Consider the following 13,777-nt stretch of genomic DNA (forward strand, 5'->3'; position numbering starts at 1 on the left):
CCAGCTAAAGATTATGGTGTTTGATTATTTCTATAAAATATTTAGAGTGGTTACCAGAAGACCAAATAAATTAAATCAACTAGTTACTGCTAAACTTTGTTACTATTTAAATATTCTTGGAGGCAATTGATCTAACCACCGAGTGAAAGATGATTTCGTGGACACATTTAATTTTCTGATTTTGATGAATTAATGTATTTTGAAATCTTATTTCCATGACAATAATTACAACAACAACAACGATCCAGTATAATCCCACAAGTGGGGTCTGGGGAGGGTAATATGTATGCAGACCTTACCCATACCCGAAGGGTAGAGAGGCTGTTTCCAAGGCAATAATTAAATGGTGGAAATTAAGAAAGAACAACGTTGGACCAAGTTGTGTACTAGGAATCAAAGAAATCCTATAACCTAATTGTCTTCGAATTAAAACATGTGAGAGATCATTAATTAAATTATACTATTATAGCTAAACCATTAATCTCATGCGCGCGTCACCACTCTTTGTCCATTATTAACCACATTTTGCACCACCAACTGGAAGGAAATTAATATTAATTCTAGCACCTCCACTTGACAACCATACTACTATATGAATATTCAATTGTGCTACTTTATTTATGTTCTCACTAAGTCTTCAATTATTCATTAAAATAATATAGACCCTAAATTTTCGGGTCTTAATTAAATATTTTTTTATGGACAAAATAAAATATTATGATGATGCAACCTCCTTATGTGAGCATGATGTCCTATTCAATTGTACTTTTATTTATGTTTTCACTAACCGCTTGTTTGGATGGTTGTTACTTATTGTATTATTATATCGTATTGTTACTTTAAATACAATATTTGTTTTGATTGTTAGTAAAAATTTATCGTGTCGTTAAATTCGTCGTTACGTAACGATGAAATGTGTCACTTTATGTAACGACCGATTTGGTGTGGTCGCATCGTTACCTTGTCTTTTTCTCACAATCTCGCCCTTCAGTATTATTAAATAATTTTATTTTATTATTTACCCTACCTTTTTATATAGTAATTTTACCCTGTATGATAACTTTTATTTATAACATTGCAAGTTTATTCTTCATATTGTTGGTGCGTGATATCATGAAACGATAGAAAACGACACAATCTATCCAAACATAGTATTCATCAAACAATACAGTACAATATAATACAATACGATACGATACGATACGATACATTATAAAACGATATGTAACAACCATCCAAACAATCTGTAAGTCTTCAATTATAACCTAAACAATATAGACTCTAAATTTTCGAGTCTTAACTCTTAATTAACTACTATGTTTTTGGTGGACAAAATAAAATATTACGATGATGCAACCTTCTGATGTGAGCATGATGTGCTATTCTGCAACTTCACTTCTCCAGTTGAGTACAATAAATATTAACCAGTAGCAGCTAAGAAGTAATAAACATTGAGGTTCATAGTTGCACAAAATTTTCTTCATTTTCTCTACAATGGCTAGCTTTTCTTTCTTCTTTATTACAATCTTGATCTTTGTTTTTCCCATTATTGAAGGGCGTATTCTGAAACTTGAAGGTTCAGAAAGTACTCAATTGATCTCAAATGGAGTTGAACAATTCAAGAATCAATCAGATTATCTAATTCTAGGCAGCTCAAAGGCAATTATAACTTCAGGGGATGAATGTAAACATATATATGGTTTCTTTCCATGTGCAGAAAATATTGGAGGGTACATATTCATGATTTTCACATTTCAGTACTTGCTAATTCTTGGTGAGAAAGTACTGTCCCAAGGAAGCAACAGGCTCTTTAGTATTCTTGACACTGGAATTTTTGGTGCAAGTATCTTTCCAACCCTTATAACTTGGCCAAGAATTGTTATGGCGTTTGGTAATTATCTATTCCTTATAACTTTTTTTTTATCTTTCCAAGGAAATGTTCAAGTACCATAAGTATTTCATAGGATCATAAAATATTATATCAGTACAATTTAACTTGTTATAGCAGGTTATTATCCTATTTCACATGTTACCATATCAAGTTTGCTCTGATCAATGTTTTAAAAGGCGTGGACATAAGGCGAGTCCTTTTACATGTGCCTCAACAAGACGTAAGCCCCGAGGCATGGGGCGTAAGCCCCGAGGGTATTTAATTTTTAATATTTTATAAAATAATATAATTACAATAAATATTTATAAATAGGTAAAATTGCATAAAAATTAAAGAAAACTATAAATGTGTTATATATATGCTTCATCCCCACAACAAACTAGTCAAAACAATCTATTATACGCTACTTACAAACACAAGTAACTTGAGTGGAAAAGAATAAAAATTTTTACATGAAAGAACAAAAAGGATGACTAACTTGCAATTTGAATTTTGAACTTGCTACTATGAAATAGAATGTAGTTCTCTTTGTATTTGTAAAAAAAAGTTTGAATATTCGTTGATTCTGGGAGATATTAGTATACTAGCGGATAAGATAAAGAATTGAGAAAAATCATAAATTAGGGCTTCAATTAATAAAAAAAGGTCTTGACTTTTAAATTTAATATATTTAAGTTCCTTTTTCAAGTTTTCGAGTAATTACAAGTTGATTTTTGAGAATCTATCTATATAGAATAGGAGAAGCAAAAGCACTACATTAAGACAAGTGTCTTAATGTAGTAATTAATATTTATTAAAATAATATGATATATTAGATCATAGTTTTATAAGATTAATATTCTGTCAAATTATCCGCGCATCGCACGGGTTCTTATACTAGTTTGGGTATTATATGAAGGACTTATTTAACAATTTTTATTTTAATTTTAAAAAGTCTCTGGGCTTATGCCTCACTACAAAAACGTGGCCCGAACGCCCGGGCGTACGCCTCTTGAAACTTTCGCCCCACACCATTGTCTCGGGGCATTTTTGGTGCGCCTCGCCCCGAAAACGCCTTTTAAAACACTGGCTCTGATGACTTATTGTTATAAGTTAACTAAAATAGTCACATTGTCAGTGCAGAGAACTTGAACTGTTATCCTTATAAGTAGCATGTTTGATCCACATCGTCTAGCAATTGTTAATTAGTCCTTCTCTCATCAGTGGCGGAGCAAGCAATATCACTAATGATGTTCAAAATTATAAAATATATGTAGCAAAAGTAATGTTTGACCTTATATACATAGTATAATTTTCGGACCACGGGTGTGTTGAATTTGGCAAATTTTTGTCCCACATCGGTGGGCTCTTAAGTTTTGGGGGGATTTTCCCCTTATAAAAGAAGACTTAATGTTTAGGATTTATACACACCTCTCATTTGCCTTCTCATCTGTTTAAGGCATTTGTATCTTCTCTCTTTAGTATTATTTCACTTGTATTTTTGGAGTGAAATAAAATATTGGTTGTGTCCGAGGAGTAGACAAAATTAGCCGAACCTCGTAAATTCTGGTGTTCCCTTTATTGTTGTTTTATTGTCTTATTTATTATTTGGTGGCTGTCATAATTTTTGGTATAGTAGTTGTGACTTATTCACACTATATACATTTGGCTTCCGCGACAATTGGTATCAGAGCCAAGGTACTGTCTAAGTATGCTCTGTGGTTGCAGCATAGTCTGATCTTCCACGTCAGAAAAGATTTATCTTGGTAACTGAGTCAAGGTTCTGTCTGAGTATGCTTTGTGGTTGCAGCTTAGTCTGATCTTCTACATCAGAAAGGAAATAATCTTGATTTGTATCGTCAGCTATTAAATAATATTTGTGTCAAATATGGGAGACAATAAACAAGAAGAATCTACATCAAGTGTCAACAATACGTCATCATTGGCATCTTCGCTTATGACAAGAATTGTGTCAAATGCGAAATTTGCGGTAGAAATTTTTGACGAGTCCGGACATTTTGGGATGTGGCAAGACGAGGTTCTAGATGTCTTTTTTCAACAAGGGCTAGATCTTGCCATTGAAGAAAAGAGACCAGATGTTATTGGAGAAGAAGATTGGAAAATTATCAACCGTGTTGCTTGCGGTACCATTCGATCCTTCCTTGCTAGAGAGCAGAAATATCCATATACAAAGGAAACTTCTGCAAGTAAATTATGGAAAGCACTGGAGGATAAATTTTTGAAGAAAAACAGTCAAAATAAATTGTACATGAAGAAGAGACTGTTTCACTTCACTTATGTTCCTGGTACCACGATGAATGAACATATCACCAGTTTCAATAAGTTGGTCACAGATTTGCAAAATATGGATACAACTTATGATGATGGTGACTTGGCCTTGATGTTGTTGGCGTCACTTCCTGATGAGTACGAGCACCTTGAAACTACTCTACTCCATGGAAATGACGAAGTTTCTCTCAGAGAAGTTTGTTCGGCTTTGTACAGCTATGAACAAAGAAAGCGAGAAAAACAGAAGGGCGGAGAAGGAGAAGCACTATTTGTGAGGGGTCGTCCTCAAAATCAAACGAGGACAAAGAAGGGAAGATCCAAGTCAAGATCCAGACCCAGCAAAGATGAATGTGCCTTTTGTCGAGAAAAAGGGCACTGGAAGAAAGACTGTCCGAAGTTGAAGAATAAGGCCAAATATAATAATGGAAAGGCCATTATGGATTCAAATGTAGCTGATTGTGATGATTCAGACTTCTCATTAGTTACAACAGAGTCATTAACATCATCAGACATATGGTTGATGGACTCGGCTTGTAGCCATCATATGTGTCCCAACATGGACTGGTTTGTGGAATTTCAAGAAGGAGAATATGGAGTCATACACACAGCGGATAACAGCCCTCTTACCTCATATGACATTGGTTCAATACGATTAAGGAACCATGATGGAATGATCAGAACATTGACAGATGTTCGATATGTACCGGATTTGAAGAAGAATCTCATCTCTGTGGGAGCCCTAGAATCAAAAGGGTTCAAAATCATTGCAGAAAATGGAGTGATGAGAGTATGCTCCGGTGCACTACTGGTAATGAAGGCTAATCGGAAGAATAATAATATGTACCGCTATCGTGGCAGTACAGTTATTGGGACAACGACAGTGACATCCAGTGATGACAAAGAAGCAGAAGCAACCAAGCTATGGCACATGCGCTTGGGACATGCTGGAGGAAAATCCTTGAAAACTCTATCAGATCAAGGATTGTTAAAAGGAGTAAAGGCTTGCAACTTGGAGTTTTGTGAGCATTGTGTTAAAGGGAAACAGACAAGGGTTAAATTTGGTACAGCGATCCATAATACTAAAGGCATTTTGGATTATGTACACTCAGATGTTTGGGGTCCTTCCAAAACACCTTCATTGGGTGGGAAACACTATTTTGTAACCTTTGTTGATGATTTTTCCCGAAGAGTATGGGTGTATACAATGAAGAGCAAAGATGAAGTGTTGGGAATTTTTCTCAAATGGAAGACGATGGTGGAGAATCAAACAGGCAAGAGGATCAAGTGTATTCGCACAAACAATGGAGGTGAATACAAAAATGATCATTTCAATAAGGTCTGTGAAAATGATGGCATCGTCCGACACTTCACTGTTAGACATACACCACAACAAAATGGAGTGGCAGAACGTATGAACCGGACCTTGCTGGAGAAGGTACGGTGTATGTTGTCCAATGCTGGCTTGGGCAAAGAATTTTGGGCTGAGGCAATTACATATGCATGCCACCTCATTAATCGTCTACCATCTGCTGCTATTGATGGCAAGACACCATTTGAAAAATGGTATGGAAAACCTGCTGTAGATTATAACTTTTTGCACGTGTTTGGCTCAACTGCATATTATCATGTGACGGAGTCAAAATTGGATCCAAGGGCAAAGAAGGCTATTTTTATGGGAATTACTTCTGGAGTCAAAGGATATCGCTTATGGTGTCCTATGACAAAGAAAGTAATATTCAGCAAGGATGTTACCTTTGATGAATCTGCTATGGTAAATAAGGTAACAGAAGATACCAAACAAAATAAAGGTGCTTCTAAGCAGGTGGAGTTTGAGGGAAAATTTATTTTTCCTACACAAGAAGCAGAGGAGGAAACAAATGAAGATTACCCTCTGGAAGGAGAGCCAGTAGAGGAGATTCCAACTCAGGAACCTCAACAACAACTTGAATCAATAGCAACCTGCAGGCCAAAAAGAACAATAGCGAAACCTGTTCGTCTCATAGAGACAGTTGCTTGTGCAACTTCAATTGTAGCTGATGATGTTCCTACCACTTATAAAGATGCTGTCCAAAGTTCAGAAGAAGATAAGTGGAGGATTGCCATGAATGATGAAATACAGTCCCTTCATCAGAATCATACATGGAGATTGGCCAATCTCCCGAAGGGAAAGAAAGCAATTGGGTGCAAATGAGTATTTGCAAAGAAAGAAGGATTTCCTAACCAAGTAAATGTTCGCTACAAAGCAAGATTGGTGGCCAAAGGATATGCTCAAAAGGAGGGAATTGATTACAATGAAGTGTTTTCTCCAGTTGTAAAACATTCCTTCATTAGAATTATGTTGGCTTTGGTAGCACAATTGGATTTGGAACTAGTTCAGATGGATGTAACACGGAAACTTGGAGGAGGAAATCTACATGACTCAGCCAGAAGGATTCAAAGTTGCTGGAAAAGAAAATATGGTGTGCAAATTTGAAAAATCGTTGTACGGATTGAAACAATCTTCTAAACAATGGTACAAGCGATTTGACGAGTTTATATTGCGGCAAGGGTACAAGAGAAGCAAATACGATCATTGTGTGTATTTGCACAAGCTTAAAGATGGTTCCTTTGTATATCTTCTCCTATATGTTGATGATATGTTGATAGCTTCCAAGAATTCGGAAGAAATTGATAAGTTGAAGATTCAACTGAAGAAGGAGTTCGAGATGAAGGATTTGGGTGAGGCAAAGAAAATTCTTGGCATGGAGATAATTAGAGATAGACGTTCAAAGAAACTCTGGTTATCTCAAAAGGAATATTTGAAGAGAGTACTTCAACGTTTTGGCATAGATGACAAGACTAAGCCAGTTAGTACTCCACTTGCTTCCCATTTTAAGCTAAGTACTACTATGTCGCCAATGGATGAAGCTGAACGAAAGTATATGTCAAAGGTACCATACGCAAATGCTGTTGGTAGCTTGATGTATGCAATGGTTTGCACAAGGCCTGACATTTCACAAGTTGTTGGAGTTATTAGCAGATATATGCACAATCCAGGGAAGGAGCATTGACAAGCTGTGAAGTGGATTTTACGGTATATTCATAATACTGTAGATGTCGGGTTAGTTTTTGAGCAGGAAGACAATCAGTCTGTAGTTGGATATTGTGACTCAGATTTTGCGGGTGATCTAGACAAACGAAGATCAACTACTGGTTATGTGTTTACTTTTGCAAAGGCACCAGTTAGTTGGAAGTCTACTTTGCAGTCAACAGTTGCTTTGTCTACAACAGAGACAGAGTACATGGCTATTACAGAGGCTGTGAAAGAGGCAATTTGGCTTCAAGGATTGCTAAAGAGCTTGGTGTTGAACAAAAGGGTATCACAATTTTTTGTGATAGTCAAAGTGCTATTCAATTAGCGAAGAACCAAGTGTATCATGCAAGGACGAAGCACATTGATGTTCGGTATCATTTCGTACGAGAAATCATAGAAGAAAGTGGAGTCACAGTGAAGAAAATTCATACTACGGAGAATCCTGCTGATATGCTGACAAAGGTGGTGATTGCGGTCAAGTTTCAACATTGTTTGGATTTGATCAACATTGTTGAAAACTGAAGATTGAAGATGAAGACACAATCAAAATTTGTTATTGAGAGAGAATTGAAGATGTGGAATTTTGCCAAGGTGGAGATTTGTTGAATTTGGCAAATTTTTGTCCCACATCGGTGGGCTCTTAAGTTTTGGGGGGATTTTCCCCCTATAAAAGAAGGCTTAATGTTTAGGATTTATACACACCTCTCATTTGCCTTCTCATCTGTTTAAGGCATTTGTATCTTCTCTCTTTAGTATTATTTCACTTGTATTTTTGGAGTAAAATAAAATATTGGTTGTGTCCAAGGAGTAGGCAAAATTAGCCGAACCTCGTAAATTCTAGTGTTCCCTTTATTGTTGCTTTATTGTCTTATTTATTATTTGGTGGCTGTCATAATTTTTGGTATAGTAGTTGTGACTTATTCACACTATATACATTTGGCTTCCGCAACAGGGTGTTCAACTAACAACCTGGTTGCAGCTCTGCCCCTGCTTCTCATCCCTTTAAGCATTGAAACAACATGGCTACATCTCTAAATTCAGTAGGGGATTTAGCCAATTCTTCCTTTTTGGAAATTATATTCTAACTAGCTAGCATTTGGTTTTTCAGTATCTGGACTTGTGATCAGTAGAGAGCAAGCTCAACTATCGGTATCTTCTGCACTCGGTTCGAATGTTGGTTCCAGTGTCTTGAATCTTACTGTGCTCTGGGGCATATGTGTCATACTTGGGAGACAAAACATCTCAGGAAATTCAAATACACAAAGTGCAGACTCATCTTCTTCTACTTTGAAAATGAAAGACTTAAAGAGTATGTTAATTTCCTTTTCATACTAAGAAGTTTGGAAAAAGATACAACTAAGCATCATAAGAATGAGATCTTTCTTTACAGGTACTGGAATCATAACAAATGATCTAACTGGTTATATAGCCGGTGTCATGTTTCTCTCCCTTGCACCATTCATAATAATGCTATTCATCGATATCATTAGTTCATCAGTGGGAAAGCGCATCACCATTCTTGTTGCTCTCATAGTATCAGTCACATTGCTGCTGTCATATTTCGCATATCAGGTGATCAACAACCTAATTTTATGGTTTATTATCCAATACCACTTTATTTATTTATTACTTAAGGTCATATAAGTCACTCTTTTATGTACTTCATGTTATAATAACATGTTTGTTTATGTTCTGATATATATAGATGTGGAATCCATTGATTCAAGAAAAGTGTTTAGAATATATAAGATACGAAAACCTGGTGAAAGTATTTGTGGAGCATATCCAAAGGCAGGCAAGAGGAAATCTCTTTAAAGATGGACGTCCTGACATTAACGTGCTCAAAGGGTAACATTTTTTGACACCCTTAAATAATGAGTTAAATCTACCACCCATACTTTTAAGTCACCTGGAAGTGTAAACATCTTCCTTTTTACACATCACTGTGTAGAAGTTAAACTCTTATGAAAAGTCTTGTTTCCTCATATATTTACCAAGACTTACAGTTAATACTATCTTGAGCCGAGGGTCTATCGGAAACAACCTCTCTACTCCAGCGGGGTAAGAGTAAGGTCTGCGTACACACTACCCTTACCCGTGGGATTTTACTGGGTTGTTGTTGTTATTGTTGTTGTTGGCGTACAGTTAATACTACAATTCATTTAAAGTAGCAGCATTTTGATCTATTTAAGTCAAGATAATTTCACTCGTGCAGATTATTTACCAAAGCCGACAAAGATAGGAGCAACTCCATAACACTCACTGAACTAGAAGAACTGGTAAACCAGCTTGAATCAGGAAAGGTTAAAGTGGACAGTAACTTTGCCCTGTCAACACTGTCAAGGATATTCGACAAAAATGGAGATGAAAGGATAAATGAGGAAGAGTTCATTGAGGGATGCAAGAAGTTGATACGGGAATCCAAGGGCGATTCCACCTCCATCAAGAAATATTTTGATGAGGCAAAACAAATCTTCTTCTTTTGCTCTCTTTCACTAATATAGACACTAGTGACTCTATCTGTGACAAAAAGAATTACTTTTAGTTAGTCAAAATAAAAGGATGTTGATAGGAACAAGGTGGAATATGATCATAATTTGAGCTAGTACTATGTAAAATGATTAATTTTGGCAACTCCATATATATGCAGGTAGTTAAGGCGTACACTGAGGGACAACAAAAAGAAGTAGTTAAGATTCAGGAGCTCATGCCAAGAGTTCTCACACAAATACAGAACCAGGCAATTGAATCCGAAGGCCTTTTAAAAGATGACGGTAGCCCCAACATAGAAGCTATTAAAAGGTAATGTTTGTTGGATTTTGCATATGTTACTAGAATAATAAGTAGTCTAGTTGTAGGAGAACTCTTTGTTTGAATTTAACTTTAGTTAGATAAGTTTAGTTTAGATATTTTAGGCTTTTGAATTTTATTCTACAGATTTTCTGTTTTCAGAGTAGGCTATTTAAAGCCCTCCACGCTTAATAAAATTCAAGAGAGAAACTTTCAATAAATCTTCAGAGGAGAAATTTCACAAGCTCCTAAGAATCAATGTCTCATTAATCCTTATCATCTGATCGTGTTACAGGCTCTTCCATAAGTTAGATGATGATCAAAACAGTTACTTAACACCATCAGAACTGGAGAAACTAACGGAAAATGTCAAAATCAGAGAAGCACATCTAGATCACCAAGGCTCTATCGAGGAAATCATCAAGGATTTTGATCAAAATAAAGATAACAAGATCGACGAAAATGAGTTTCTCGATGGTGTGAAATATTGGCTTCGTAATGCCAAGAGGAGTACCGAAGAACTTCAGGATAAAGTAAAATATATTACTAACTAAATAGTCCTATATGTCTTGTGTCTGATGTATATATGTACAAGATATTTTGACAGCTAGAGTTTGTTTTGGAATTTATTTTTGCAGATGATATGGGGAGAAGTCGACAAGTTCTTGGATGAGGCTAAAAGAGAAAAACATAAACGTTTCGACTACTCTTTGGTGTTGAAAGGAGCATTCTGCAAGTCTGTGCTGCAAGTGATTTTGGGCACTGCTATATTAACATTGTGTGCTGATCCACTCATGGATAATATTATACGACTCGCAAATGCAATTGGCACGCCTTCTTTCTTCCTATCATTTGTCATAGTACCTCTGGCTATCAATGCAAGAACTGCAATAACAGCAATAAGTTTATTATCTTCAACAAGCCAGCAGAGTTCCACAACTTCTTCTTTGACATTTTCCGAGGTCTACATCTCTTCTCCTCTATCTCAAATTCTCCAACACAATTACTATGTTCAGTAGAATTTTTTCTCTTTATTTTCTCATGAAACCTCCGGCAGAGTACTTGCTTTCTTTTTTATTTGTAATTTTGTGTTGACAACTCTAATATTATTTCATTTGTTTTACAAGCAGATATATGTCCGAGTAATCTTGAACAACATTATGGGGATGTCAACAGTGTTATTTGTGTTGTATGCAAAGGACTTAACATGGGAGTATTCAGTTGAAGTGTTGACATCTATGGTGGTTTGTGCTGTAACCGGCCTTTTTGCATTCGTCCGCACAACCTATCCACTTTGGACTTGTATCATAGCTTTCCTACTTTATCCTATCTCACTTGTACTGCTTTATCTCTTCCATTAATTGCATCTTGTATTAAATCCTCTAATCTCAAAGTTATTCAACTCATGAAAGTGTTGATAGCAACATATGTATGGTGGTCTTGAGTTGTAGAAGGCCTATTTGCATCATCCCCACCACCTATCAAATCTCACTTGTACTGCTTTACATTCTCCATTCTTCAATAATAACTGCTTGATGCTGTAATTTAGATCCACTAGTCTCAAATTCTTTTATACTTTTTTGTGCTTATAAATTTTTAAGTTCTTGTTCTTTCAGGTTTTGCCCACACTAACTAACTAAGCATAGCAATTAGTGAGCAAAGGAGACCAGGCCATAGGGCAACAAACTAGAGAAAATAATAGGGCGTCATTATCTTTTGATTATTCTTAAATGTAGACTAGGCATTTGTGATATTTTATCAAAACATCAGACTATGCTGCAACCACAGAGCATACTTAGACAGTACCTTGGCTCTGATACCAATTGTTGCGGAAGCCAAATGTATAGAGTGTGAATAAGTCACAACTACTATACCAAAATTTATGACAGCCACCAAATAATAAATAAGACAACAAAGCAACAATAAAGGGAACACCAGAATTTACGAGGTTCGGCTAATTTTGCCTACTCCTCGGACACAACCAATATTTTATTCTACTCCAAAAATACAAGTGAAATAATACTAAAGAGAGAAGATACAAATGCCTTAAACAGATGAGAAGGCAAATGAGAGGTGTGTTTAAATCCTAAATATTAAGCCTTCTTTTATAGGGGGAAAATCCCCCCAACCATTCTTTTGCCACCGATGTGGGACAAGATTTCTGCCAAACTTAACAAATCTCCACCTTGGCAAAATTCCACATCTTCAATTTTCTCTCAATAACAAATTTTGGTTGTGTCTTCATCTTCAATCTTTAGTGTTCAACAATGTTGATCAAATCCAAACAATGTTGAAACTTGATCGCAGTCACCACCTTAGTTAGCATATCAGCAGGATTCTCCGTAGTATGAATTTTCTTCACTGTGACTCCTCTTTCTTCTATGATTTCTCGTACGAAATGATACCGAACATCAATATGCTTCGTCCTTGCATGATAAACTTGGTTCTTCGCTAATTGAATAGCACTTTGACTATCACAAAAAATTGTGATATCTTTTTGTTCAACACCAAGCTCCTTTAGCAATCCTTGAAGCCAAATTGCCTCCTTCACAGCCTCTGTAATAGCCATGTACTCTGCCTCTGTTGTAGACAAAGCAACTGTTGACTGCAAAGTAGACTTCCAACTAACTGGTGCCTTTGCAAAAGTAAACACATAACCAGTAGTTGATCTTCGTTTGTCCAGATCACCCGCAAAATCTGAGTCACAATATCCAACTACAGACTGATTGTCTTCCTGCTCAAAAACTAACCCGACATCTACAGTATTATGAATATACCGTAGAATCCACTTCACAGCTTGCCAATGCTCCTTCCCTGGATTGTGCATATATCTGCTAATAACTCCAACAGCTTGTGAAATGTCAGGCCTTGTGCAAACCATTGCATACATCAAGCTACCAACAGCATTTGCGTATGGTACCTTTGACATATACTTTCGTTCAGCTTCATCCATTGGCGACATAGTAGTACTTAGCTTAAAATGGGAAGCAAGTGGAGTACTAACTGGCTTAGTCTTGTCATCTATGCCAAAACGTTGAAGTACTCTCTTCAAATATTCCTTTTGAGATAAACAGAGTTTCTTTGAACGTCTATCTCTAATTATCTCCATGCCAAGAATTTTCTTTGCCTCACCCAAATCCTTCATCTCGAACTCCTTCTTCAGTTGAATCTTCAACTTATCAATTTCTTCCAAATTTTTGGAAGCTATCAACATATCATCAACATATAGGAGAAGATATACAAAGGAACCATCTTTAAGTTTGTGCAAATACACACAATGATCGTATTTGCTTCTCTTGTACCCTTGCCGCAACATAAACTCGTCAAATCGCTTGTACCATTGTCTAGAAGATTGTTTCAATCCGTACAACGATTTTTCAAGTTTGCACACCATATTTTCTTTTCCAGCAACTTTGAATCCTTCTGGCTGAGTCATGTAGATTTCCTCCTCCAAGTTTCCATGTAAAAACGCAGTTTTTACATCCATCTGAACTAGTTCCAAATCCAATTGTGCTACTAAAGCCAACATAATTCTAATGGAGGAATGTTTTACAACTGGAGAAAACACTTCATTGTAATCAATTCCCTCCTTTTGAGCATATCCTTTGGCCATCAATCTTGCTTTGTAGCGAACATCTACTTGGTTAGGAAATCCTTCCTTCTTTGCAAATACCCATTTGCACCCAATTGCTTTCTTTCCCTTCGGGAGATTGGCCAATCTCCATGTATGATTCTGATGAAGGGATTGTATTTCA

General features: G+C 36.2%; 1 protein-coding gene across 1 annotated transcript; it reads left to right on the top strand.

The window, feature by feature from the left end:
* Window positions 1-1,439: 1,439 nt before the first annotated feature.
* On the top strand, window positions 1,440-11,574 carry LOC107830562 (sodium/calcium exchanger NCL1). Its single transcript, XM_075233668.1, has 9 exons — window positions 1,440-1,891; window positions 8,341-8,541; window positions 8,623-8,804; window positions 8,938-9,080; window positions 9,448-9,694; window positions 9,883-10,034; window positions 10,318-10,555; window positions 10,661-10,984; window positions 11,153-11,574. Exons 1-9 carry the CDS (start codon window positions 1,495-1,497, stop codon window positions 11,381-11,383), a joined length of 2,115 nt encoding a protein of 704 aa, XP_075089769.1. The 5' UTR covers window positions 1,440-1,494; the 3' UTR covers window positions 11,384-11,574.
* The last annotated feature ends 2,203 nt before the right edge of the window (window positions 11,575-13,777 follow it).

Source organism: Nicotiana tabacum, chromosome 16, assembly GCF_000715075.1.
Source record: "Nicotiana tabacum cultivar K326 chromosome 16, ASM71507v2, whole genome shotgun sequence".
Classification (NCBI taxonomy): Eukaryota; Viridiplantae; Streptophyta; class Magnoliopsida; order Solanales; family Solanaceae; genus Nicotiana; species Nicotiana tabacum.